Genomic DNA, 26,273 nt, shown 5'->3' on the forward strand with positions numbered 1-26,273 from the left:
AGAGGGCAAAGTCGCGACGACACTAGGTTCTGAGGATGAGGATTGTTGGTTGGCCTGGAGTAGTTTGCCGAAATAACTGTTAATTTGAATGCGAGATTGTTCATGGGAGTCTATTCTCTCCAGTGTGGGGTTCCCCGGTGGTCGTTGCCGTTGATATCGGCTGATGCATCCGACACCTTCTTTTCTCTCATCTCCTCGTCTACGGTACACATAGTGTCCGTGTGGGAAGTGAATCATCTGGTCTAATTACCTTCACAAAAGAGTCGAGACCAATACTGTCTCGGCCGGCCTTGACAGAAGTCCACGCCGAATCAATGACCGTGAGTCACTACTCTTTCAGACGGAACGCCGTCTCACTGATTTGACTAGGAAAGCATGGATGCCCGTGAGCTTATACCGGGAGCCGCGGAAGGTGAACTTGTCGCAAGTAAGGTCGCCCTCAGTTTCTGGGGAGGGGTGGATCCCACAAATGGCGTTGTTATTGATAGCCATCATCCACTGGTCGGAAAGTCAGTTGCTGGAAAGATACTCGCGATTCCCAGTGGCCGTGGCTCATGCACAGGGAGCGGCGTCATTCTTGAATTGCTGCTGAATGAAAACGCGCCATGCGCACTCATCTTTGGGCGCGAGGAGATGATCTTGACAATCGGAGTTCTCGTCGCTCAGGAGATGTTTCAGAAGAGCATTCCTGTCTTACAGATACCGATGTCGTCATTTGACAGGCTTTTACAACTTGATCGCCTCCGAGTTTCTGAGGGTCAAATTCAATCCGGAGGCTCCCTGCGTGCTGCAGTGCCCAGCCATCCAACTGCATTGTGCCCACCTCTTCGGCAACCCGACTTCTCCGCAGTCCACTTGACCCCATTCGACCATGAGTTACTCGAAGGCATACATGGCCAGGCTGCCCAGGTGGCCATACGGGTTATTCTCCGCATCGCGCAGATTCATGGCGTAACGGAGCTGATAGATGTGAAACAAGCGCATATCGACTGCTGCATTTACACAGGCCCTGCAACATTGGAATTCGCTCGGAAATTGTGCAAAATGGGCGCCAAAGTCCGCATTCCCACCTCTCTGAACTCTATTTCCATCGACAGGCGCCTATGGCGCTCACAGGGAGTCGATCCTGGCCTTGGGGAGTCTTCCGAACAGCTGGCAGACGCTTACCTGGAGATGGGCGCGCAGCCAACATTTACATGCGCCCCTTATCTTCTAGAGAGTGCTCCGAAAGCAGGCGAGAATATTATGTGGGCTGAATCTAATGCCGTGGTCTTCGCCAATAGCGTCCTGGGTGCGAGGACCATCAAATGTCCGGATTACCTGGATGTGTGTGTTTCTTTGACCGGCCGAGCGCTCAACACCGGCTGCCATATAACCGAGAACCGCAAAGCTCGGGTTGAAATCGACTTCGCACCTGTGCGGGATACCGATGATACGCTGTTTCCGCTCCTTGGATACCTTGCCGGTGACATTGCCGCCGATTCTGTACCTATCATTACCGGACTGGAAAAAGAAGCGGTTACCATGGACGACCTGAAGGCATTTGGCGCAGCTTTTGCAACAACCTCCAGTGCACCTATGTTTCACATTGCTGGAATTACAATTGAGGCTCGTAGCCCCCCGGATATTGCATCTCACCTGAAGGATACGTTGAAAGTGACGATCCCACTTGCTGAGCTGACAAGGCAATGGCGTCGATTCAGCCCTTGTGAAGAAGGCAAATCTTCCACTGCCATTGACCTCATATCACTTGGAAATCCTCACATGTCATACGATGAGATCGCAAAGCTTGTACAGCTGTGTGCGGGCCGCAAGAAAGATGAGATGACTACGCTGGTGGTGACATGCAACCGCGACACATATTCTAGGGCTGCCAAGGACAACTACATCACGGCCTTGGATGACTTTGGTGCTCAGATTTTGACTGACACTTGCTGGTGCATGATACAAGAACCAGTTATACCACCACATACACGAACGATCGTGACAAATTCGGCCAAGTATGCCCACTACGGGGAAGGGTTGACCGGTCGGAAGGTTTGGCTTAGAAGTCTCGCACAATGCGTGGATGCTGCGTGCTCAGGTTTTATCCATAATTCACTACCTGCCTGGCTTGTTGGCAAAGTCATTCCATAGATCATGGACATGGAGTAAGAGGTGGATTGGATTGGCATATCCGAGGTACCGGCTTAACCAGGGGGTCTTCAAAGGCAGTAGACGGGCTAGATTACCCATGAATCGCAGAGAATTGACTATCAGTTGAAAAACTAGTAATCACCTGGAATTAAATACCGAGCGACAATATAAGTTGTCCAGAGGGACTTAACCTCAGTTTTGGGGCCCGCAGGCAACTAATTCCCACATTTGTCTTCACTCACGACGACTGACCAGTTACTCGTTAGTCAAAAGCCAAGACAGCTAGACCTGAACGCACTTTAAAAGGTACACTGACCATTTACCACAAGCATAAATATTCCAACATTCTGCGCAGACTTGCAAAGAGGGTACCAGCCGCAGAGGAATGGGAAACGACAGATAGTTTGATCTGCGGATGCGGGCCGACTAGAGCCAAATGCTCTTTGGGTATTTTGGAAAACCGGCGTTCAGAATATCATTATCAAGAAGGAGGCAGATATTACCACTGATTCTCGTGGTATTGCACTTGACGACGATGGAATTCGGCTTATTAAGGGCCTGAGTCTATACGAGGATATTTCACGGATATCCGAATCATGTAACAAACTCTACGCACGCTTTGAAAAGCGTTTGTTGACCAGTCTATCCACAGGGATGCCAAAGGTTCGATTTCTTAGCGGGACTCACCATGACTAGGAAAGAGGATTTGAGTAATATTCGAAATACTAATACAGGGGCATCCCGGAACTGTAACGTGTGTGAAGTGCCAGCAGATCGGTAGGCTAAGATTGAAGAAGCCAATCATTTACGGCTTCCGCGAATCATGGCCATTTTCGGCGACGGCTAATTTCAGGTTAGTTGCTGTTATAATGCACATGTGCACCCGGAAAGACGCAAAGGACGGGAAAAACGGAACTATATCAAGAATCTGACAAAGATCACTCTTGGCATCCTCATGACGTAGTTCCATGCAAATATATCAGAACAAAAGCTAGGGGTAGGTGATCTCCGTCCACTCCGACTACATTGGATGCCGTCTCAGTTCTGCAGAACGGATAACATTTATTCTCTTTCAATCAATTCATTCCCTTTCCAAATTGGCTGCCACCCAGAATTTGACGGCGATGGCGGTATGGATAAATGCTTTCAATGCATGTATGCCCGGTAAAAAGGCGCCATTCTAGTTTCGAGCTTGGTATCATAGAGTCGGCGTTCACCGTATTGGACCAACAGACCCCGTAGATCTTACCAAAGTGACGTCGACGGCATACGGCTCGACGGACCTGCGCCAGCTTGGAGGAAAGTCTATTGAGACTAGCCCCTGATTTTTGACATTCCCTAGACAATTTGGCAGGATGCAGGGTTACGTCAGTCGACGCACTGGCCTTATGATGTCCAATCTGTTATTTACACCCGAAACAAAAGTAGTTGGATCGCCGTTGATGAGATATTCGGGCAAATTACTTGTCAGAATTTCGGCAAGCAAGGTATATACGGGTTCCTCCCTATCCTACCAAACAACTCGTGCCGTACCAATCCATCAGTGAAACCGGGATAATTATCTGTTGGTCAGGTTATCTGATCAAAAATTAGTCGAAAAATGAATCTGATATTCTCGCAGGTATTTGTTTAGGTTTACGATACGAGGATAATGTCGGTCCTAGTGAGAAGAGAACTATGTTTGTGTTGTCAGGAACAAAGTCAAACTGCAGTTTACGACAATTGTAGAAACTTAAACTCGGGGAATTTTTGAGTCCTAAAAATTTACTCAAATAATGATTAACAAATAATTGACAGTCGGAGTGAAAAAGGGTTTGCCGAGCAATACCGCAAATTCATTAACAAAAGGTTATCCATTAGGCAAGGGTTTGAACCAACAAATTCGCCCTCAAAAGTAAGAAACGCCTGCAACCAGTGTTCGACGTAACAAAACCCTGCATTTATTACACACACTCGTATTATTTAGACGGTAGATTGGTTGCGGAATATTCATCATGGTCCTTGATCAACCTTTTATGCAGCGGTTTCCGGACCGGGAATCTCACCCAGGGGGAAGCGGACCCAGGTCGTTTCAGGCAGCATGAGGCCGGATGACCCAGCATAGAAGGCGCAAAACGCGCATATAACAGCGAAAGCTCCACCTGCTTTATTGACTCGTACGCTGGCAGTCGCGTGTTCGGTGGCAATGAAGTTGGCGATGCTGAGGAAGAGATAGGCAAGAACAAGGAAGAAAAACACCGAAATAATCGCCACGTTTGTGCGCAGCGCGGCAAGTAGGAATAACAGGGTCAAGAAGCACCACAGGATCAGGTAGATTCCAATAGCAAAAGTGTATGCTCGAGTCTTATCACCGCCATACGCTGCTTGAATACCCAGGTATGGGAGCAGATACATGGCGTAGCTAAGCCAGAATGCTCCATAGGAACAGTGGACTGTTGTACCAAATGTGTTGCCAACTCGGAACTCCATGATCCCGGCGATGAACTGAGCAGTCCCGCCCATGAAGGTGATTAGACCAAAGGCAGCCTGAGTCGGGCCAACCGAGCCTTCGGGGTTCTCGTTAGGGAGACTGCCATTCAACTTGGTCAGAGAGAATATAATGAACGTAGAGGCGATTGAGACTCACCCCGCTCCACACTCATAGAGGCCGACAACAAAGGTTGTGATAGCGAAAGAAAGCAGGCCAAGCGGACCGGGATTCGCTAGCTTCATATACTGAGGCTGAAGCACTTGCGACACCATTGCACCCTGTCGCGGCACCGCAGGAGCCCGAGCATGGTGCCCTGCTCCATCGGCCTGCATGTGTCTGTCTTTACCCTCGACAGGGTCAGGGGTATTGAACTCCCCATTCAGACCCTGGCGATGATCCTCAAATGAACTGCCTTGGTTTTCAGCCATATCGACGACAGAGTTTGATTTCTTGTAATGGCGTCGAAGCTTCTGGAGGTTATATTGCTTTACTATGTCTTAGACGACGTGAGATGATAAGTTCTATATATCTATCTAAGCTAGCGGTGACGTCACCCAATTTCCTTAAGACCAACCCCCCGGGGACTCGCATCATGATTTCCTTCCATTTGTCCGTGGTAGGTCAATTCAGGCATAATATACGGATAGTCATGGCAAGGTTCTCACTGAAAGCTTAATCGGGTTGGAGTGGCAACCTATCCGGCTAGGCGAATCCGCAAACAGGTGGGTCATGGCTCTTACTTGGTTTGTACTGCAGAAACACGATCCGTATGTGCGGCACGGAGGAGTATTGCGGGGTATCTTGGGGTGTATTGCGGGGTGGAGCTTCTTGGTTTGCATTAACCCACTGCAGCGGAACGGTTTGTTTGGCTCAGCATTGGTGACAGAACCCACAGAATTATAGAACTGATCTGCATATTGGCCATCCACTTATTCAGCTAAATGACGTGAACGCTCTTCAAGGGTCTACATCAATCAAAACCTGTTGCTAGCTTGGGACGACGAGTTATAAAATAACATGGCTTCGTACTATGCAGACGACCATTTTTATGGAGAATTCCTTATGTCATGAAATGATTATAAACGGTACTGGAAGAAAGAGGACTGTTATTGTCACGATACTCGTCGCTCATTCAGGCAGTCCTCCTCGAATGTATAGTGCATCACAGCAATGGCTCGAGGAATTGAAGCTGACTTTGCTTGTTTCACTAAAGCTGAGTAGATCCTCTGCTAGTTTCAAGTAAGCTTTTCCTTCAAGCTGGCACGGACACGTCACTTTTCCGTCAAGCCGACACGGATACGTCGGCCCTTACGTCGGCCTCCTTTTTGAAGTCAATATAACTTTCTGTCTTAATTTGTTTGCTGTCGTCAAATCCGCAGCCTTTGTGTCTGCCGCCGCTTGACTCACAGTTGGGTTTAAATATTCATAGTATAGGCTTTAACGCCGCGCTTGAGTTCTCCCTCGCTCTTGAGTTCTCCCTGGGTCTTGACGTTCTTAGATTTAAAGTTCAGAAGTACCATACCTTACCCCGCGTATGAACCGCAAATCAGTACTGCTTCTATTCGTTGCCCCAGTCCCGTGGTAAATTGACTTCAGCACGTTCGGATCGCCCGGCAAGCACGGTTTGATGTTGTCTCGTTCAAAAGGAAAAAAATCGGGTTGAGAACTTGTCAGAAAAAACCGACTGCTTGGCTTCAGTCATAGCCCAGACAGCATGTCGGACGTAGAGTCATATCAATCAACTCATGTTGACCTACCTCGAATCCAATCTTTACGCCAGGGATGGTAAAAGAGCTCGATCACCTTTGTGAAATACTCGTGCCGATCGTCCGGACAGACAAACCTTCCTCTATGACCTCATCACACAGCTGACGCGAGCTTTGTCCACCAATACCAAGAGATTGGGAGCTCTTTGGTCAGGTGGTCTAAGATGAAAAAAAGCACAGTTGATTAATGGAAGGTCCTGTGAAATGCGCGCTGAATAACCCTCCATGTCGCATTTTGCTTTAGGATATGCACATGAAGCCGGGCAATATCTTTCATCAAAACCGTTCAGCATGCGTTACCGCACGTATTACCCCGCAATTTCCGGATTCACAAGCGGGAAAACTTGGGTTGCCAGCGTTAGCTGAACCCGTGCCTCTTCAGTCTTCGAACTGATCCAGCATGGAAGCGATCCCGAGCATCGATGTTAGGAACCCATACTTACTTGCAGTGCAGCCATCATAGATAAGTTACTGCCGCAGAGACTTTTTGCTTCTGCCTTGAAACATTATAGGCATGGATGAGTTACGGTATATCATACAGTGTGGGCTTGAGTGTCCTTCTGGTTTTGCCCAGAATAATTATCTACCAAAATAATTTAGATGAACTCTTCTGCGTATTTTATCCTCAACATGTTTAAAATACTTTAGAAATATAGATCTCAGTCCGTTGATCCCTCTTAAAAAAAGCCCTGACCATCACAAAAACAAAGGAATAATCGCGTCGATCCGCCACCGGTCAACGCCCCACTTAAAAATAAATTCAAAAGCCATTGGCTGTTTAAGCCTCAGGTGTATGGAAATCGTCGAGGAGATGTGGCTGAAGGTAAGTAATATGTTTCACTATGCTCTTTGCACGCAGTGAAGGGAAACAAGGCCGCTACCCTGCCCATACGAGTCATGATCAGGTGCGTATCAGATGGCTGGAAAGGCCGGCAAACGCGGGAGGAAAAAGGCGGTAACGCATGGAAACCAATTTGATCCTCTATTTAGTCAGGGTCCCTGCTTTCTTTTTGTCTAGATTCGCACCTTGTTTCTCGAAATACAAACCTCCAAATGACTCAGTTCAAGAAAGTTCGGAGCATTCTCAATGCTTTTATGAACCGGAAGACCAATGACGAGGCCACAGGGCCACTGCAGCAGGACAAAGACAATCAAAGTCGAGAAGCGGGTCCTTCACACCAAAAAACGCCACCGTTGCCTCAAGAGTCCGAAGATTCTGATGACGACTTTTGCGGCGCCCTTACAGAAGTTGCAGCCCCTGAGCCCGTCGAGCGCATGTCGGAAGCGGAATTGGCGCGTCATCCTTCCCTAGAGCAAGGTTATGCAGATTCCAGAGATGACCCTTATGGGGCCCTGAGCGAAATCGCAGCTCCCGGGCCTGTCGAGAGATGCTCGGAGGAAGAGATGGCACGCCATCCCTCCCTGGAACGGCGACTTTCAAGGATTTCACATTGTTGATGTACTATACTGTCTTTATCCTTGTTTTTGTACCTCGTTCGCTTGTTTTATTACTATTTATATGTAGCATACCCATGACAAGTTACCATGTATTAAATTGGGATAGGGCCTCCTTTAAGTAGAAACTCTCGAACGAGACCGACTGCAGGTCCTTTACAAACTATATGGATTCCAAATTTATCCTATATCAGAAGCTAATCCGGTTCTAAACCATAAATAAACGTTGAGCCTGTAAAGCCTCCATATACGAGTTCGCCGAGTATCTACCTCAGTAGAGCCTTCGACGCTCGATTTACAACGAAGAAAATCTAACAACGACCAACGTATATCTACGCCTGGGTTATAATGTAGCCCGTTTCGTACGAAAACTAAGTAGGCTCGAATATATAAGCCATTTGAAGGACACCATGCCTGGACCATATTTGAACCGGAATTCTAACTACCCAGCTCTTTAAGATATCATCAACCGTTCTTCTGGTAAAAAAAATACTTAAATTGCAATTGTTTCAAGCTATACATTTCTTGCCTTACCGGCTAACGCCTCATAGCGATCAACTCCTCGTGAGGGTACTCTTTTTGGCTTCATTCAAATACTTTTGAAGAGCTAGAAATTTGTTCAATTCGGAGTCCAATATTTAAGTCATGGATGCATTTCTTTTAAACCCATAAAATAATACAATCTACTTCCTCAAATCAAGTAGATCCTTAGCCAGACTCAAGTCGTCCTCTTTCTCCAATCGATGAGGATCGATGTATGGTGAGCGATTCCCCACGCCTTTGATGTCCTCCTCACATTTCTGTGCTGTTGAATGAGGGTCCTCTCCTTCATCTTCCGGACTTCCTGCAATATCCGCACCGGGACTTGATTCTAAGAAAGTAGAAGCGCCCCACGATTCAAAAACCTGGGAGTGAGTTAGCGTCATGGTAAGCAGGAAAGCGAAAAAAGCAGACATCAGCTTTCCCTTCCTGCAGCCTCGACATGTTGCTGTTAATTTGTCCAATAATGGCACAAGGAAACCCAGTGGAGCTTAACCCGGGATCCGGACTGTCTTCATTCATGAATGCGTGAGCTTGAGAGGATGATGTCTTCTGACACCCAAAGGATACTTACTATTATGTTGTGGCTTGATTCGACTATTCGTGCTTTCAGTTGGTTGATAGAAAAAAGGTGAGACCCTAACAGCGGCAGCCGTCGTGGCCTTAAAAAGTTCCTGGTGGCAATTCAGTAATCCCATCCGGACGGTCCGTTCGGTAATCCTGTTTTTTATTGAAAGGGCAGAACCATGGCGAAGAATACAATTATGCTTTAACTTCCGGATTGTTTGAAAACCGGTTGTTAAAAATACATGGGAGGTCGAAGTGACGAATTTCGTTCAAGTAACAAGGATATGTTCAATTGTTTGCTTCAAGGTATACTATAGCAGACATGCAATATTAGATTCCGCAAGATTTCTCGCATCGTGTCGAATCATGTCAGCAGTGCTAATTAGTTAACTAGGGTAACTAATTTACACTGTTCCATCAGTTACAAAACTGTATTCGTTATATTCATAGCAGAGTAATATGCAATTTCTAAACTTTCATCATCCTTTTAAAGGCACCGACCCAATTGCTTTAATTACAAGTTTATCCAATAATATACAACGATGGGGCCCATATAGTCTGAACACGGTCATCCCGAGTGTACGGCATGACCTTGGAGACCAAGAGAACTGTAGTCCACTGTCACATAGCTTCGATCTACTTCCGCGAGTCCTGTTTGATGTTTAGCTTGAAGTGTTCTTCTAAATCGAAGAAAATGAAGACTTGAGTTGATTACCTTCGAAACAATACTGCATGGTCTGCGAAATATCATGCGCTTTAACAAGTGAAGTGCTCTCATCTAGCGCAATTTCAACTTCGACCACAATACCATCGCCAACATGATAGGCCGTCATTGACTTATATGCATCAACTAGCGGAGAAAACCGCCACGCCAGATACATCAGCTTCTTGTCCATTTGGGGTGAGACCGCTGCGCCAGTCAGCCTGACGATAGTTGAAAATGCTGTGTTTGCCCAGTCGTATACAACGTAAAGCGACAGCAATGCTGCTCCTAAAGGATCCAAATACCAAATGCCACATTTAGATCCTATTAGAGGAAAAATGAGAGACGCTGTGTTGAAATACACATCTGTCTTGCAATCTTGATAACAGTCAGCATAAAATCTTGGAGATATTGAGATTTTATTTACCCTGAACTAATGTCTGCACCTGTGAGGACTTCACTCGAGAGTAAAAGATGCCAACAATGCCCTTGATGATGGCATTTCCTGCCATTGACCAAATTGCAACCATCGGCAACGGGAGAGTATCGTGGTCTCCCGACGGAAAAAGTCTCTTGACTGACTCCTGTAGGATCTGCAGAAATGAAATGATCATGAGGATGGAGAATACCAGGATGCCAAGAGGTTCCAGCCGACGTCGACCGACAGGAAACTTCAGATTCATGGAATTAATTCTCTGATTGGCGAGGCGGCTAGTTACCCAAATGATCATGGTGCACAAGAAGTCCAAGGCTGAATCAGTCAGAGAGGCGATCAATGAGAGCGAGCGCGTGGACGTCACTGCGATGATCTTTGCAATCAAAAGCAAGATGTTGGCGGATACATTAACCTGGATTAAGTATTTGAATGTTAGCGCAGCAGAGGGAAAATAAAGCAAGAAGTGTTTACATTGAGGGCCCTTTGCGCAACACGACTGTTGTAATGTCGCTTGGCCCGTTCTTTGTCGGGGAGAAATGCCTCCAAATCATGGTCCGCGGAATACAGCGGTGCATTGTTATCGATTATTCCGTCATGATCTGCGTCCGGGTTTGTGCTGTCGATTATGTCGTCGGCTAATGACCATACCAAGCTATCAACTTCTGCCCAGTCATTCAGTTTTTGATTTTGGGCTTCGTAGTATGCCCGAACTTGAGTATTGCGAATCGATTTGAGCTCCTCGTCGGTTTTGCGATATTTCTCGACGTTGAAATCCCTGACCCCAGCCAGGATTTTATCTTTCAGCTCGCTGCGTCGTCGTTCCGCTTCGATCGCCGAGACGTTGTCCTTGAACCCATATCTTCCCTTGAACCATGTCTTGTTGAGACGAGTGGCATAACTGCTACCTCTTCTGCTCAATCCACCGTTTGGTGGACTGCTGGTGTCTTGTCCACTCCATTGGCGCTGTCTGGTCATGGCGTGTGGTTGAATAAGATCATGAAGGAATATTGAGGTGGTTATTGCTTTTAAACATACGCACTGGTCTCTAATGACACGGTGGGTCTGACGACACTGCCAAGGAGCCCAGATGGGGCTTTTGTGAGGTAGCATCTTCGTCTGACATCATAATAATGTGGAAACCTGGCCCAGGGACAAAAGCGACTGACGTGAACTACTGTATGTTTTGCACACAATGTGATTCATAATCAATATTAATTAAACATAGAACCCAATTGTAACCCGTGTTAGTATCCTTCCCTACAAATTCCGGCCGGCAAATGTTAGAGGAGCAGCTGTTCTCCCCCCCAAAGCGAGAACTTTCACGTGAATGATCGTCATTCCTTCTCGGGAAAGCCGGAACTCCCGGGAATAACGGGATACGCCTGATAACCGGATTCCGTGTCCGGCCACTAGGAGGAGGAAGAAGAAGAAGAAAAAAAGGGGGAAGATGAGGAACGTATTGCCGTCGAGCATACTTCACCAGTGCATGAACAATACCTGATCTGAGGTTTCATTTGATTCATAATGCATACCTTTACGTGCTCGGCCATAGCTGAAGCAAATATGAGTAGAGTATCTCTCGCTTGAAACCCTGGTGAACACCTGTCTCGCTAACCTTCCGCCGGGGCTCACCAAGCAAAAGCTCACTCTTACTGGCGCCCCTGTAAGAGTGTACTTGTTTTCCGCCTTGTAATTTTTGAATTCTTTCCGCTTTTGCTTATATGGGAAGTTGGTATCATCAGAACTATTTACTAAGGTAAAGATTCGATAGATTTTTAACACGCTACAATTGTTCTGAGCTTTGAATATCGGGCCATTTTGTTAAACCTGTGACCATCAATATATATCGATATAGGTTATTACTCAAATGTCTGGAACTGTTTTGGAGGAGAGGAAGACACCACGAATGAAGTATCGCTCATTTTGCGATGTGAAGAAAAGCACTTTATCACATACATTGAATGTCGGTTATACTAAATAGCTGACATGTCAACTCATTCAGCCCTAGCACCAAGCAGAACTGCGGGTTCCTCTAAGCTCTCATGTTCAAAGCTAGAAGGGGTTAGTATTGACTGGGGGTGGAAATTCGAGATAGAAAGGATAGCTTGCCATAGAACCCCCACTCCAGCCGTCTCAAAAAGCAATCTCATTCCGCTTTGTAGTGGCTGGTCGGCCCATCTCAATGCCAACGCGGAGAGAATATGTCCATGTGCCACACAAACGATATCGCCCCCCGCAGATGAGCTGTCGGACCCCTGCGCCGTTCGCTTTGCCCCAATGAGATGCTTAAATTCTCCAACCAGCGCATCCAACCTTTCTGTGACATCTCGAGGTGATCGATAGAAGATTTTAGTCCCATGGCCCGTAAAAGTAAGCTAGGAAATTTTGACTCACTCCCCACCTTCACATCCGTCCCTCCAGATATTCCATGGCCGGACTTCATCCAAATTCCTTGACCTTCTCAACTTTCGGACCTCTTCGATTGTCAAACCTTCGTAATTCCCGTAGTCCCATTCTCGCAAGAGCTCAGTGATCTTCACGGAAGGGGTTTCAGATGACGTCAAACCAGAGACTGATAGTTCATCTTCGTCCCCCAAGCCCAATAGCCGAAGCGTTTGACGTGCTCGCTTCCTAGGTGAACAGAATCTTGATAAAGTCAGTAAGACGCACCTCACATTTGATGATGAGACTCACATCCGCTTGATCCTTTTTGGTTGAATCAGCTTCCCATCCCCGACGAAAGTCTCCGCGGTTCTTTGGGCCTGCTTCTCGCCGTTTGACGTAAGAAGAACCTCGGTGGAGCCAGTGTGCTGCTGGTTCAGAGACCACTCCGTTTCTCCATGGCGAATCAAATAAATCCTTGAGGACATATCGGTATTCTGAAAACCAGTTAATCACTTCCTTCGTCAACTAGAAGGCTCAAGAAGACCTAAAGAAGAGCACCTACTGTAAACTAGAGCGATATTGTTCGCATGTGGGAAATTGACTCCGTCCCCTTCGCGAGCGACAGGTTGGATTTATATTCCCATAATCGGATAAGCCGGAACTCTTTTTGAACACTGCTTTCCCTCTGCCTTCTCAAGATGACGTCAAAACGCGGTATCAGCTCTATTTGCAGGCTTAAGTGAGCAATTTGATGACATACAAACGACGGACCATGGGCGACTTGGCTACAAAAGGGTGCTTTTGATTGGTAGCTATGCACCCAAGTTTTAGTCTTAGAAGTGGTTGAGACTAATTCCCGCAAAACACCGCAAATCATCCAAGCAGTTAAGGGGATTCTTGTAAAAGGGCCGTTGAGTGCCAACCCAGTGTTGAGAGAGATCACGCTAGCCTGGAATCCTATCCATGAGTCTGTCATCTAGCGGCGTCTTCCACAATCCTTATATTGGGGCAACGGGAACCATTAGAACATGCTCGCTAGTCATCCGGGTGGTCCGGAATGTACATAAAGTACTATATGAGCTTATGCGACTATAAGTGCAGATTCTCGCTTTGCAGTTGGAATTGGGTGCATCCTAATCATCCATTCATTCTATGATGCCATTCTAGCAGCTGATCGATAGTCAACATCATAGTGACCTTTTGAAGTAAGGGCTGCTATTATTATTAATGTGTCTTGGTTTATTGAAACACAGATAGATCCGGGAAGATCCTGACGCCATCGATGACCAGACCGGTGCTGCAGGAGATGATTACCCACTGAATATCAGTGACATTGGAAGCGTGATTGCCAATTGCGGGGAAGTGAAGGAAGTGAGACGCCTTGGACCTTTCGTCGTACTCGACAAATGACAGACAGATTAGAAAGTTGTTGCTATCAACATTCGTCATCCTCTCGTAACCAAACTATCCGATGTCGGCGACCTGGAAAAAGTTGGAATGCCTGCAAGATTTCTTTGGATTTACAAGGCTGCTAAATAAAGCCACAAACCTAAAAGATAGTCGTGCTTGCCAGGTTTCTGGAGTACAATTGTGGATATTCCCAGGGTCACCCAAAAGAAGTAAAGGGAGTTTATTGTTCACAGTGTTGTAAATGAGCTGGGACTGTCCAGTGCTTTTGGTCCTTGTTATCGCTAGTTGTTTCCACCAATATTAATTTTAGCAGAATATGCGGCCTTGGGTAAGACAGACAGATGTATGAGACTTTATACATCTCCACCTGTTAAACCCCACAGCAACTTGATAATTATTGCGGGTTATCAGTCCAAAATTCATGATAAATGACCTTATAACGAGCGCAGGCTTGCAAGTACCCCCCGGCCTTCAGAGGAAGGCTGTTTTTGTCGATATTGGTCTAAAAAGGTTAGAGACGTTGGCAATCCTCCACAACGTCATCTACGTACTTTCTTAGTAACTACACCATCCTGGTCAATTACATGCTGCGATTAATATATTTTGACTCGGAAAGTCGTAATCATTAAAAAGCCTTGAGGGATCGGCTTATGGAAATGTTGGCAGGGTGCTCGTTAGCACCCCTCCCCTGTCGACGATGCACAGAGAACATGAATCAGGCTTAACGGACCGGGCGACCCGCCGGCCGCTTTGCCCTGGCTTCCATCAACGAAAAACATTAGTGGCACCGGTTTCGCTCAATACGATAATCCTGCTTTCCGCGTGAATTATTGTAATATGAAAGCTTGAGTATTGGTATGCTATTGCGTTTGATGTGACAGTGAAGAGTTCGAACGAGACTAGTGTTCGTCGACCATGATCTTCATCGGCCCGGAATGCACGGAATTACCTTTTCGCTGCTCATTAATTCAACCTATTCTGACTTTCCTAGGTCAGGGAAAGGACGGCGTAGTGATCGGCATTCGGTGTCACTTCGTCACCCGTGCAGGGAGTCTGCATCTTTTCCATTTTGACATATGATCCTGTTCAATGGGCTTGCTGTTCGAGTTCGATCCCTAGAGAAAATGCCCCTTGAGCGGCCACTGGTTGACTCTGGATAGGTTTTCGATAGAGGTGGTTTAAGCATCCGCCGACCCCACGGCCTCGTCATGCCTTATCGTGGGCAGAATAGATACATAGCAGAAAAAAACGTAGGTGGGAAAAAAGCATGATCACCATACCCATACCGGACCGCCCGTTCCGGCAAAACGTCATCTCATCCGAAAGAACTGAATGGTGACTTCATAATCGTTTTCAGCAATTCATTTAAGCTCATTATGTACTATAATAAAAGAAATACAGACTTTTTGCAGACTCTCTACACTGGTCGTTGCTTCTTTTGTCATCTACAAATCTAACGAAATTGTGACGCAGTATGAGCCCGTTCGGTGAAAAGATGGGCCTTACAAATGGTGCGCGTGGCCGAGTTAAGTCTCGGTGGTCTTTGTAGAGATTCAAATTCGTCGCGACTACCGAGGCGACCTGCCCGAATATCTCTCTCGCTTCACTGGTTATCGCGCCCCCGATTCCAGTCCACCGTATGCTCCTCTGCCTTTCCCACCGTTCTGTTGGCTCACCAAAGTTCCACTGAAATATGAAACATGGCTATTTGCTTGGATTGGGGCATTCGGGGGGATCTCTTGATCGAAGCGATCATGTCTACCAATACGGCATTCCGAGATGTCTACCACTCTCCGCTCATTATTACGTCCTTCGGTGCCTCGGCAGTACTCCTCTTCGGGGTAATCGAGTCACCAGTCGCTCAACCGCGGAATTTCTTGGGCGGGCACTTTCTCTCTGCTTTAGTTGGAACATGCATCACGCGTTTGTTCGTGCTAAATCGCCAATACCAAGGCTATCTTGACAATACGAATTTTCATCCCTCCACGTTCATCAACGGAGGAATTTCGATGGCGACATCGTTACTGGTGATGTTAATCACAAAAACCGCTCATCCTCCGTATGTACAAACTATCATTTCTTTTATATCATAGTGATAAAAAGGCGGGAGATTAAATGGACCGTCTCCTATATATTGACCTGATATGGTTTGAAAAACTCAAGAGCTAATAAGAGATATCTAGAGCGGGAGCAACAGGTCTCAATGCGGCAGTCGAATCGGCAGTAGTAACCCTGTCCTGGCGCTATCTTCCCGTTATCATTGCCTCCTCTTTGATTATGTTTGGATGGGCTCTTCTCATCAATAACCTCGGACGTCGTCGCTATCTGTTACACTGGTGGGCTGCGGGGCAAACTTTTGTTCGAGAGCCGGAAGATGTGCACGATGAGGAGGCCCTCGAACAAGTTGAGGAGGGTGAAATTGAAAGAGAGCTGACGGAAGAAGGTGATCTGGCGGCCGAAAGTGACGATACCCGTTCTAGGCTCTCGGAGGTCCGTTCCAGGCTCTCGGAAGCCCGTTCCAGGGACTCAGAGACTCATTCAAGGCACTCGGAACCTAAGTCGGGCCCGGCTGAAAACACTGGAGCCTCAAAGGGAGGCACGCATACTGAATAAATCACCGGGTTAACACGCTTGGATGAATCAAAGGGACCTATCTCGAGAGAAGCCAAACAATGCCAACCAACGGGAGCAAAATCAGCCACATCATTTTGGGAACTCTCTTATAGTCTGTCATTTTCATTAAACGTTTACTGTATATTAATCTTGCCATATTTTGAAACAGATCTTTCATTGAGATAAGTGTTAGCTTCGCTCTGAGAAGATTGGGATTTCTTGAGGGGTGCTACTGTGCAGTTGATTTTCAGAGGGTAAGAAAGTGACACACTGCTTTGCCTGTATATACGATTAAATGGTACTTTTACAGATCTAACCCTTAACTACCGGTATAGTGGTTGAATAAATATATTTACGTTATTCCAGGCTTTCAAGTTCGCATCAGCTAGATGGATTGGCGATAGAAACTTTGAATTTGATCAAGACTGCTTTGGCCCGCACTATTGATTCTTTCGTCAGCTAGCAATCAAGCTACCACGTACTTGAAAAGATTGATGCCCGTACTTTTAACAGCGAACGTGGCTGAATATGGGAATGGTATGCCCGCTAGAAGCAGATGGAAATATCGCGGTGGGCGACACAGACGATGTTCCGCGTTTGTGAAGATCTGAAATTATGAGGAAATGATCCCATGGAGTGATAGCTTCCCATGGTCTGTCTGGATCATGTCCATCGTGCAGGGCACCCTCTTAGCTGTGGGTACATGTCGATGAGTGGCACGAACGTTCTAGGGAATGGCGGTATCATTGAAAATTTGGGGCAACGGTAGCAAAATCTTTTCCTCGGGGTGTCTTTCATGGAAATCTGGCTGACGCTCGCAACTCGCGGTGGAAGGACATGGCCATCGTGGCAGCCTGTCGGGGTAATCAATAGGTAGATAGCTTAAACTTGCTTTTTGTCCCCTTTTACTATTTTTACTTCTCTTAGTATTATCCACTTATACTTGTGGAGGCGGTTATATTATATTGGCCTTTCTGAATGGGCTCAATCTTCTCACTGATGCAAAACTAGTATTCGTAACTCATAACGACAGGGACTTTCTCCATATTGGGAGAATGTCAGCCAACGAAAGTTTAATGTCCGAATAATTCTTGAGCTAGCCGTGATCCCATATGCCTCATGTAAGTTAACATCGAGGACCTATGGTCGGGGGTTTGAGATTTGTCCAGCATATACATAACCCGCGGCCGCCTTGCATAATAGAAAGTGGCCCGACAAAGCGGACACCTGGCATCCTGGTACCGAAGCCAGTGATCACTGCAGGGCAAGTGGAAAACATGGCCACATGGAAGCCGGCGATAAGCCGATAGAGCGTCTAGGGCATCCCAGCACAAGGTACAGCTATCTGGAAGAGTACCTGGGTCTATTTCGGAAAAGAAGTCAGGAAAATCAGCGAATCCATTTGGGCATTAAGTCACGCGAGGGACCCACCAGTTGTGCTGTCTCGAAGCCCAAAATAACACGGCATTTGGGCGTACAAGAGCTCTTTCGCTGTCAAGCCTCCCGGCTCCGTAGGAGATGGCACATGCAAGTAGTAGCCAGCCATAGTATGACAAGCTGAAAAAGGACATAGGGCTCCCTGAAAGCAACAACTCCCATTCAAATACGTACAACTTGTCCCGTCCGCAGGAAACGAATGAGGTCAAGACCCTGCTGATGCTTCATTTCTGTCACGTAATTCCACATTCCGTGTTTCCCGTGTTATCCGGAGGCGGGGAAGCGGGTAGCTCGAAGTTTATGCCCAAACCAAACCGTATTCCCCATGACACAGGGAAGAACCATTCAATGTGGGGCAATGGTGACGAATGATTTTTACCCAGTCCCTTCAGTTCGCGTATTGTTGCGAAAAATTAGGGTCTAACCTAAATATATTTTTTCTGTATCGCGCTTGATTTGCGCGTGTTCCCGCTTCTCCATCGTCAGCTGATGCAAACTTGCGGGAATCGCGGGCCGGGTGACTAAAGTATGACCTCAGTTTAAAGAATTCCTTATTTATAAATCCCATTACTGCGACGGTAAGAAGACGTATGTTGGCCTCCATCGGCAACTTGTCTGGTTCAGATGTCCCTTACCACCATGCGAACTCCTTATTCCTCCCGATACGAGGTGGACTTGACGCAACTGCCTCTCTTCGACGGCCTCCCACCTTTATTACCTGGTGAGTTATGAACAGAACACCAAACGCGGCTCCCATAGAGCATGGACTAACATGCCAAAAGACCAGCTTCTAGTGCCAGAAGTGTGCATTATCTGCTTAGAGGACTTGGAAACAAATTCTGCCTACAGGCAACTCCCCTGCGACCATCTTTTCCATCAGCCCTGTATCGACGACTGGGTTTGCAATAGAGACACGAGATGCCCTCTCTGTCGCGAGGCTCATTATCAACTGCGTCGGCCTCGGGAGAAACAGGCTTTACCCCGCGCTCCCCTACATCAAGGGAGTCGACATGGAAATGAACCGATGCTGGGAAAGTTGAGTTCTCTGAAAGGCTGGTGTAGGAAGAAACTTCATGGTCAAAGTGATACAATGGTATTTCCACCCACGCAGGAACAGCCGCAGCGGAGTGGTGATTGAGATACACATTATGTGAATGATTGTATGATAGTGATGATCGCATAGCAACCTGTCAATGTATTGTTTAGAAAGCGGGTACCTCCAGTTCCTGGTCAGCGGTAGAAGCAAATGTTGAACTAATCTCCATTATTCAACGGGGACAGAACTTGAGCATCTCACCATGGCTCAGCATCTGGTGGTCTAGCCGACATACGAGGTCGAATTTACAGCAGTCTAATAGCGGTGTCCCGCCTAGGCCAGCTCTCGGATCAGGTAGAACTTCAAGTGTCTACCGTCCAAGGCTCTGTCTGGCCGACCAATGGCAATGCCGGGAAAACCCGATGTCTCGTTGTCCGGCGGGTCTAGATTCCTGTTTGAGTTGCGCCTACCCGGCAGATTTATAGTCCTGTGATGTAGTGCATGATCTGTATTGAGCGCGTGTTTTCTACAAAGGTTGTCTGGAACGGTGGCATTCGATTTCCCATTTATGGCCGTTTTACCATCGTCCTTGGACATGGAATGGTAATAGCACTGAATGTAGGTGATGCAACAAATCGTAGGCTTGTGAAACCCTCAGGCAACGGAAAAGGGTCGTGACCACCCATTTTTAAGGATCATCAAGGCGCGATGTGACGTATGACGGGCTACTGATCTGCATCGTCGAGGGGTTTGTACGGTAACCGGTTCGTCGGATCCGCCGAAGCCAATGAAAGGAGTTTCCGTCTCTTCCGGCCCCACTTAGAATTGAAGATCACTTACGATCAGTATGTCATCTGTAACATAAGGTGAAGTTCTCCGCGGATCCAGTGCTGCTATGAGTCTCCGGACAAATTAATGTCTTCTGGATGTCAGACTGTCCTGAGAGCTATTTTACAGTCAATAAAATAGGAAGATCACTCAAATAATATAGTTTCGCGTGCACAAACATGGACGGCAACCAAGCAACTCGGGTAAACCAGCGGGTCGATAACCACATGACGACTGCACGAAGGTCTAATTGGTACTAGGCAGTGAGGTCGGCCATGGGATTCACGATACTGATGATCATTATGCTATGCTTCCTGAAGCCTGCAACTAGCCAGCCCTATTGCTTTACATAAGAAAATGATGGAGAACACGACGGCCTTAGAATTGAGCCATCAGGGAAGATAGGTGGAAGGGGGATGTGTATATTAAAATGGAATAGATCATCCATCTACCGCGGTTGGTTTGCACAATCTCTCTTCGTGCGATTCTGTTGACGCAATTTGTCGTATTTGCATTGCATTATGGTCGATCGACGGTATGCCGAGTTATAGAAATGGCGAAGAGGGATTGGATTTGCGGTTCACCAACCCCAGCCTTGCGCTTCATACAAAATATAATAGGAATATTAACTTTAAAGGAGCCTTGCTATCGATTTCAGTCCCTGCCAGCTCGCTCTCGAGGTAGACAGGGTGAAATCCTGGAAGTAAAGCGAGACGCCCGGCTAGCGCAAACCACGACCAGAGGCAGGAGGATCAGATGGATGAAAGTGAGGATAATCCAAGAACCTGACCGACCACTCCATTGTGTTGGAGATCTCACTCGGCCATTCACATAGAGATGATAGGGCGGCAGACATCTCCGGCGATGGAAAGGACGGGATCGGTTCTGGAGCATGGTGGAAGCCGGCATGTCCAGGCTCGACACCAGCTTGAAGATTGGCAGGTGGCAACACAGACGGTACATTGACCGATTCCACTAGACATTTGGTGAGGGTAAGTTGATGATCATAGCGATAATTTGGAAAACAACATCACAAGGAAAACATACCATCTTCTGTTGATCGACGCATCCGTGAAAGCCCACCTAACATGTCGGCTGCCTTTTGCGCTGCAGCTGAGTTGACACTAAGAGCTTCAAAAACCTTGAGACAGGTCTCGGCATCCTCTCGCAGCCTTTGAGCCGAAACCTTTCCGTCCATATTGGGGGAATTATTGTGGAAACATTCCGCAACAAATAATATGGAGCTGGCACAGATCAAACATGATATCATCTGCCACCAGGGAAAGTCATGGACTAGACTTCGCTCGTCCACAACATTGTGAAGGAGATGGGCAGTCTCCTGAGCTTCATGGACACAGATCCACTCTGCTTCAGTAATTCGCTCCTTGTCGCGTAGGAGCAGACTCATGAAGGACTGATCATTCATCTGTAGCAGCGGAAGGCACAAGAAAGGCCGGTGTATAAGTGCACGCAGATGATGGTACTTCACCGCAAGGTTGTTACGCTAACCCCTTCCCCTTAGTAAACGTAATAGCGTGAAAGAGCGATGACAAAATCGTGTCAAAGAGGGAGGGCACTTACCTGGCGTTTGAACGAGATGTTCTTTTCAAGGGCATGTCCCAAATCAAAGCGCAAGTGCCGGGGCAGACTCATTTTCCATTCAAATAAACGTTGATCTAGGCTAGAGGCGCTCTGAAGCATCTCTTCGGGGGACAAATCAACCTGAGACGGCCGATATAAGCCCTGGATGACCAAACCGACGATATGCGAGAATCGGATTACTTCCAAGAAGTATTCCATCAAATCACCACTTCTTAAATCACCGCCAGGGACGGAGGTTTGGTTGTTGGGAGAGAGAAATGGCGACTGGTCATTCGCAGAGGGCAACTCGACCTGAAAGTCGGCCTCGTGGATAGCCGTTGGCCTACCTAGTTGAAGAGCTAGCAAACGGTCCAAAACGTACATGGAATACCACGTGCGTTGCCTGTGGTTGGGATCCGACATCCACGATAAGTTGGAGGCGCAGGTCTCTACGTGGAGGCCGATGCTCTGCCCCATCCGAATGGCAAAACCCAGCGTGTTCCAGCATCTGAATGAAATTTCAGCATCCCCCATTACGTACGAGCAGACCACTTGTAGGATCGAGTAACCTTACCTATCAGTATGGCAGACGGCTAATAGGAAGAAGCACTGCACTAGTAAGACCCAGACACTCAGTAGAGAGCAATCCGCGCTGAGTTCTCGTGAATAGTAGAGGCCCTGGTCGTAATATCGCAAGTGATGGCCGATACTAGAGTGCTTTCCATGCGGAAAAGAAGTGTAGTATGACCCAATTGCAAATATGAAATCTAGGATGCGGTCAGTAAAAGACACGAGGGCAATCTCCAACCCGTGAGGGGGAGAGAAAGAGAAGAGTAGAGAATAGAAAGGGGCGCTGTGGACTTACTAAAAATTGCAAGCCATGGTCGAAATTCTGCTTCATGGACTTCACCTTTCTTGAAGCGCTGAAATGCGTCTAGAAGAACAGAATTTGGCATGAACGGATACGCAATATGAATTGTCGACAGGTAGACATCGAGAAATTGGTCTGCCTCAGCCGGCGAGGGAAACAATAACGGGTGCTTCAAAATCGTTGGGTTCTCCAAGACGTGAGTTTGGCTGTAATTCTGAGTTGGTGTGTCTCCCTCGGCCACGTCCCGGCGCCCGTGGACGCATTGGCGTATGCTGTGAATAAAGTGGATGTCACTTGCTTTCCCGACATATGTCGGCGAGGGGGCCGCGGCTATTCCAGCATCCGCATTGGCTTCTGCATCATCAAGTGCCAACTGCTCCTCCTTTGGCTGTTGCGGCACGAGACGTCGAATATCTTGGAGGCTGAAATCGAGAGCAGCCTGACGGGAGCTATCCAAATTCGCCCGAATCTCTTGAATCAACGCTTCATACGATTTCACCGCTTTTGAATATGCTGGCAAGTGTTCTTGCAACGGTGAGCCTTGGGATGCAGGAGAACGATAACGCCGGCCATCGGAAAACACGACGGTCGCACTTGCTGGACCGGGCCGGGACCCTCGCCGCCTCCTGGAGGACCAGGTACAGTCAAATCCATAGCCCTCGCACCTGCAACACACCGGTTGGCGCCCGTCACACTGTGTCCGCGCAGGCGCATGATCAGATCGCCGAAAGGAGAGAGAGAAGGAAGGACGATAATCGTACCTTAGCTTTCAAGTCGCGACATTTATCACAAGCAACTCCCACACGTTGACGCTTCATTTCAATGGTTGTTCTGAGATTTCAAGAAATTCATTCATGCGGTGTACCTATCGACCTTCAGTGGTGTCTAAGTTGAATCAACGAATGCGGTAACGGGTGGCGATAAATCGAGCGGTCGGTTGGTCAGCTGATTTTATGTCATCATGACATTTTGACATGGATCAGGTATTATCGATGCGTGTGAAGATGCAGCCTAGGGCAAAGTCGCTTCTGTCGCTGTCGCTTCCTTGTGAGACCCGGTCGGGGCAATGAAAATGAAGAGACGAATGTGTCCTTGACTTGGTGACTGAGCAGAAATCATGAATTCCTACAATTGTAATGATGGGGTTTGGCCGGGCCGCCCGATCCGGTAATGGAAATCCATTAAGTTCGCATTTGGACAGAAACAACCATCTTCGTATTCCGCTTTTCTTATCACCTCTGCGCATTTGAATCATCACTTTCTTGGCTTCTGCATTTTCCTGACCCTATGTCACATTCGACGGATGTGAGCAAACATGGCCGAGCCCCCTCGCAAGGTTGGGATTCTGGCTCTGGCGTATCGCCCACGGCGACACCAGGTTCCCAGGAAGCTCAGTCTCAGACATCCGAAACCAACTTAGCTGAAGTCGCGGCGCCGCCTCCTGTCTACGACTCAACCGAGAAACCAGTACAACGCCATGAATATTTCGAAAACCGACCCACCGACCGCGACCGCGACTCCCAATCACAGCTCCCGGTAGGGAAAAACGAGCCGAGCCAGGCCGATGATACTGAGCCCCGGGCATCAGGTGCCAGCCTAGCACGCAAAACCGAGAAGTCGGCAGGTGCGCGGCTCATTTCCAAGATAACAAGGATTACGTACATCGTGTCCTACCTCATCCTTTTCTCATTCCTCGGCACACTCCTCCGAATGACAATTGAATGCCTGACGTTTTACCCCGGATCTCCCGTGAATACTAGCGTTCTCTGGGCCAATGTTGGAGGCAGCTTGGTCATGGGTTTCTTGAGCGAGGACCAGGAACTATTTCGATTCGAAGAAATAGAGGCCAAACTTCCTGATTCGGAGAGAGAGGACGGCACACGAGTGGCGGCACATTTAAGAGCGCACAAAAAAACCATCCCACTCTACATCGGGTTGACAACGGGGTTCTGCGGAAGTCTAACGTCGTTTTCCACTTTTACTCGAGACGTGTTTCTGGCGCTAGCTAACGATCTCCCCGTACCCATTGGCCAATACTCCAATATTTCCTTGTTTGCTTCGATCCCCGACGGAGCTCACGCTCCCAATGGAGGATTCAGTTTTATGGCCCTCGTTGCTGTGCTGTTCACTGAGATCGGTCTGTCGCTAGGGGGCCTTTTTCTCGGGGCCCACCTTGCGATTGGCGTCTCTCCGTGGACACCGAGTCTTCCCCAACATTGGCTACGCAAATTCCTAGACCCGGTGGCGGTCGTTCTCGCATGTCTCTCGTGGGTCGCTCTCATATGCCTCGTGGTATTATTGCCAAATTATCCGCTACAGAGTACCTTGTGGAGCTCAGAATTATGGCGAGGCTCGGTCCTTTTTTCCCTGGTTTTTGCTCCCGTCGGCTGTCTAGCACGATTTTTCATTTCCCTCAAGCTCAACGGCCGCATCGCTTCATTCCCCCTTGGAACTTTTACAGTAAATGTGGGCGGGACCATGATACTGGGGATGGCGTACTCCCTCCAACATGCCTCGCTCCTGGGGTCCAGCCTTGGCGGAGGCAGTGTCATCGGATGCCAGGTCCTACAAGGGATCATGGACGGATTCTGCGGGTGTCTCACAACCGTCAGCACCTGGGTTCTGGAACTGTCGGATCTCCGCAGACGGCACGCATATCTTTACGGTGGTGTGACCGCGGTAGTTGCCCTTTGTGCGCTGGTTGTGGAGATCGGGAGTTTAAAGTGGACTCGCGGGCTGGCGACTCCTGTATGTTTTGCTCATTGAGAGGGCCGCACCGCCGAAGACGAAGCAAAAGAGCATCATCAGACCCGGTTTGTATACTCCCCTCGATTGCGCTGTGGTGATTTTGTCCCTGCTTTTCGCTGTTTCTCCTTTTACTGACGTGTTCAGGAGGTCCAGGCCCTTAAAGAGGCTGACTTTAAAACCGCATTCATTGTAGGTCGTCGTGCGCAGCTTCGCATCTGGCAAGATCACTTTCGGACCGGCTTTGATGACCAGACGCCAAATTTAGACATGTCTGGATAAAGCATACCTTAGCATTTCACGCAAATATTCGATTTATAGACTCAAAGCAATTAGCAACCAGAAGTTCGAACTCGGGAACCACTAAATGAATGTTGGAAGCATTTTCTCTTATAAAAATTACCCCTGGAATCTGCAACTCCTGATCCGCTTCTTTCATAGGGTGGTTCTTAATGTCACCCCCATAGATTCATCTAGACTTGGACCAGTCCAGCCTTGCCTGCATGGGTCCAGACTCGGCGCGAAGCCTAACAAATAACCTTTCCGTCACGTCACTCACACCGACGGGAATGAGCTGACATCTCATATGCCAAAGAGCGGAAGGCCTCCAAAAGCATTGGATGCCAGGATTTTTCTCTCTCTCTTCTCGGTATTCACCTAGTAAAGGCTAGCCATCGAGTTCTTCCTGGCTTGGACCACGGTCCTTATGCTAACCTGCTAAGATGACCTGCTGAGTGCAGGCAGCGGCTGTCTTTGCTCGCTTCGTCGTGAGAACCGATACCAATTTCGCATTAGGTAGGTTAACCACTTATTTCTTTACTGTCTCTAAAACCAGTTTATCTAAATATTTAACTATGAGTTATATAGGCTCGGGTTGGGTTATCTATCTCGACCTACAACCCGCGTGCGGGCTGGGTTGGGCTCGGGTTAGGGAATTTAGGGGTCATGGCGCTGTTTGAATTGGACTGAGCAATATGATATCAAACCTCGGTCAACGTAAGCAAAAGTGGAGCTATCTCTGAAGCAGATTGTGTGTGGCGAGCTAATTCAGCCCTCGGGGACCTTGCTCAACCCGGGGATCTTGGAATACTACTGCCGATTTGCTGAAGTGGAGAAGCTGCGCGAGAGCAAGCAGATAGAAAGTAGCCAGCACATGGGTCCATGACCATCGTCTCGAGCTGAGACCCGATGACCCCACCACACCACGACGTGGCTCCAGGGAAACGGTTGCCTAGCTGCAAAGGAGGGGCAGATCGGATACATCGGGAGTTGAGGATCATCGTGTGCCAAGCTT

At 47.8% G+C, this 26,273-nt stretch overlaps 9 protein-coding genes across 9 annotated transcripts; 4 read left to right on the forward strand and 5 right to left on the reverse strand.

Moving 5' to 3' along the window:
- Window positions 1-375: 375 nt before the first annotated feature.
- Window positions 376-2,136, forward strand: N7498_009199 (Aconitase/3-isopropylmalate dehydratase large subunit alpha/beta/alpha subdomain 1/3; the record flags this gene model as incomplete). The annotated part of the gene is made up of 1 exon (XM_058456255.1): window positions 376-2,136. The coding sequence occupies one exon, from the start codon at window positions 376-378 to the stop codon at window positions 2,134-2,136; it is 1,761 nt and encodes a 586-aa protein (XP_058303154.1).
- A 2,013-nt stretch (window positions 2,137-4,149) lies between these two features.
- Window positions 4,150-5,034, reverse strand: N7498_009200 (acetate uptake transporter family protein; the record flags this gene model as incomplete). The annotated part of the gene is made up of 2 exons (XM_058456256.1): window positions 4,150-4,705; window positions 4,763-5,034. The coding sequence occupies 2 exons, from the start codon at window positions 5,032-5,034 to the stop codon at window positions 4,150-4,152; spliced, it is 828 nt and encodes a 275-aa protein (XP_058303155.1).
- A 2,391-nt stretch (window positions 5,035-7,425) lies between these two features.
- Window positions 7,426-7,830, forward strand: N7498_009201 (uncharacterized protein; the record flags this gene model as incomplete). The annotated part of the gene is made up of 1 exon (XM_058456257.1): window positions 7,426-7,830. One exon carries the CDS (start codon window positions 7,426-7,428, stop codon window positions 7,828-7,830), a length of 405 nt encoding a protein of 134 aa, XP_058303156.1.
- Window positions 7,831-8,510: 680 nt separating this feature from the next.
- N7498_009202 (uncharacterized protein) lies at window positions 8,511-8,753 on the reverse strand (the record flags this gene model as incomplete). Its single annotated transcript, XM_058456258.1, has 1 exon — window positions 8,511-8,753. One exon carries the CDS (start codon window positions 8,751-8,753, stop codon window positions 8,511-8,513), a length of 243 nt encoding a protein of 80 aa, XP_058303157.1.
- A 749-nt stretch (window positions 8,754-9,502) lies between these two features.
- Window positions 9,503-11,048, reverse strand: N7498_009203 (cation diffusion facilitator family transporter; the record flags this gene model as incomplete). The annotated part of the gene is made up of 4 exons (XM_058456259.1): window positions 9,503-9,585; window positions 9,650-10,015; window positions 10,065-10,485; window positions 10,545-11,048. The coding sequence occupies 4 exons, from the start codon at window positions 11,046-11,048 to the stop codon at window positions 9,503-9,505; spliced, it is 1,374 nt and encodes a 457-aa protein (XP_058303158.1).
- A 1,415-nt stretch (window positions 11,049-12,463) lies between these two features.
- On the reverse strand, window positions 12,464-12,943 carry N7498_009204 (histidine phosphatase superfamily; the record flags this gene model as incomplete). Its single annotated transcript, XM_058456260.1, has 2 exons — window positions 12,464-12,719; window positions 12,768-12,943. 2 exons carry the CDS (start codon window positions 12,941-12,943, stop codon window positions 12,464-12,466), a joined length of 432 nt encoding a protein of 143 aa, XP_058303159.1.
- A 2,625-nt stretch (window positions 12,944-15,568) lies between these two features.
- N7498_009205 (HPP family protein) lies at window positions 15,569-16,481 on the forward strand (the record flags this gene model as incomplete). Its single annotated transcript, XM_058456261.1, has 2 exons — window positions 15,569-15,927; window positions 16,052-16,481. 2 exons carry the CDS (start codon window positions 15,569-15,571, stop codon window positions 16,479-16,481), a joined length of 789 nt encoding a protein of 262 aa, XP_058303160.1.
- A 4,022-nt stretch (window positions 16,482-20,503) lies between these two features.
- On the reverse strand, window positions 20,504-22,948 carry N7498_009206 (fungal specific transcription factor domain-containing protein; the record flags this gene model as incomplete). Its single annotated transcript, XM_058456262.1, has 7 exons — window positions 20,504-20,757; window positions 20,830-21,196; window positions 21,364-21,706; window positions 21,746-21,871; window positions 21,938-22,130; window positions 22,229-22,860; window positions 22,911-22,948. 7 exons carry the CDS (start codon window positions 22,946-22,948, stop codon window positions 20,504-20,506), a joined length of 1,953 nt encoding a protein of 650 aa, XP_058303161.1.
- A 573-nt stretch (window positions 22,949-23,521) lies between these two features.
- On the forward strand, window positions 23,522-25,261 carry N7498_009207 (FluC/FEX family fluoride channel; the record flags this gene model as incomplete). Its single annotated transcript, XM_058456263.1, has 2 exons — window positions 23,522-24,982; window positions 25,127-25,261. 2 exons carry the CDS (start codon window positions 23,522-23,524, stop codon window positions 25,259-25,261), a joined length of 1,596 nt encoding a protein of 531 aa, XP_058303162.1.
- Window positions 25,262-26,273: the final 1,012 nt, after the last annotated feature.

The sequence above is a fragment of the Penicillium cinerascens genome (genome assembly GCF_028974065.1).
Source record: "Penicillium cinerascens strain IBT 15544 chromosome Unknown scaffold_4_segment0_segment1, whole genome shotgun sequence".
Lineage (NCBI taxonomy): Eukaryota > Fungi > Ascomycota > Eurotiomycetes > Eurotiales > Aspergillaceae > Penicillium > Penicillium cinerascens.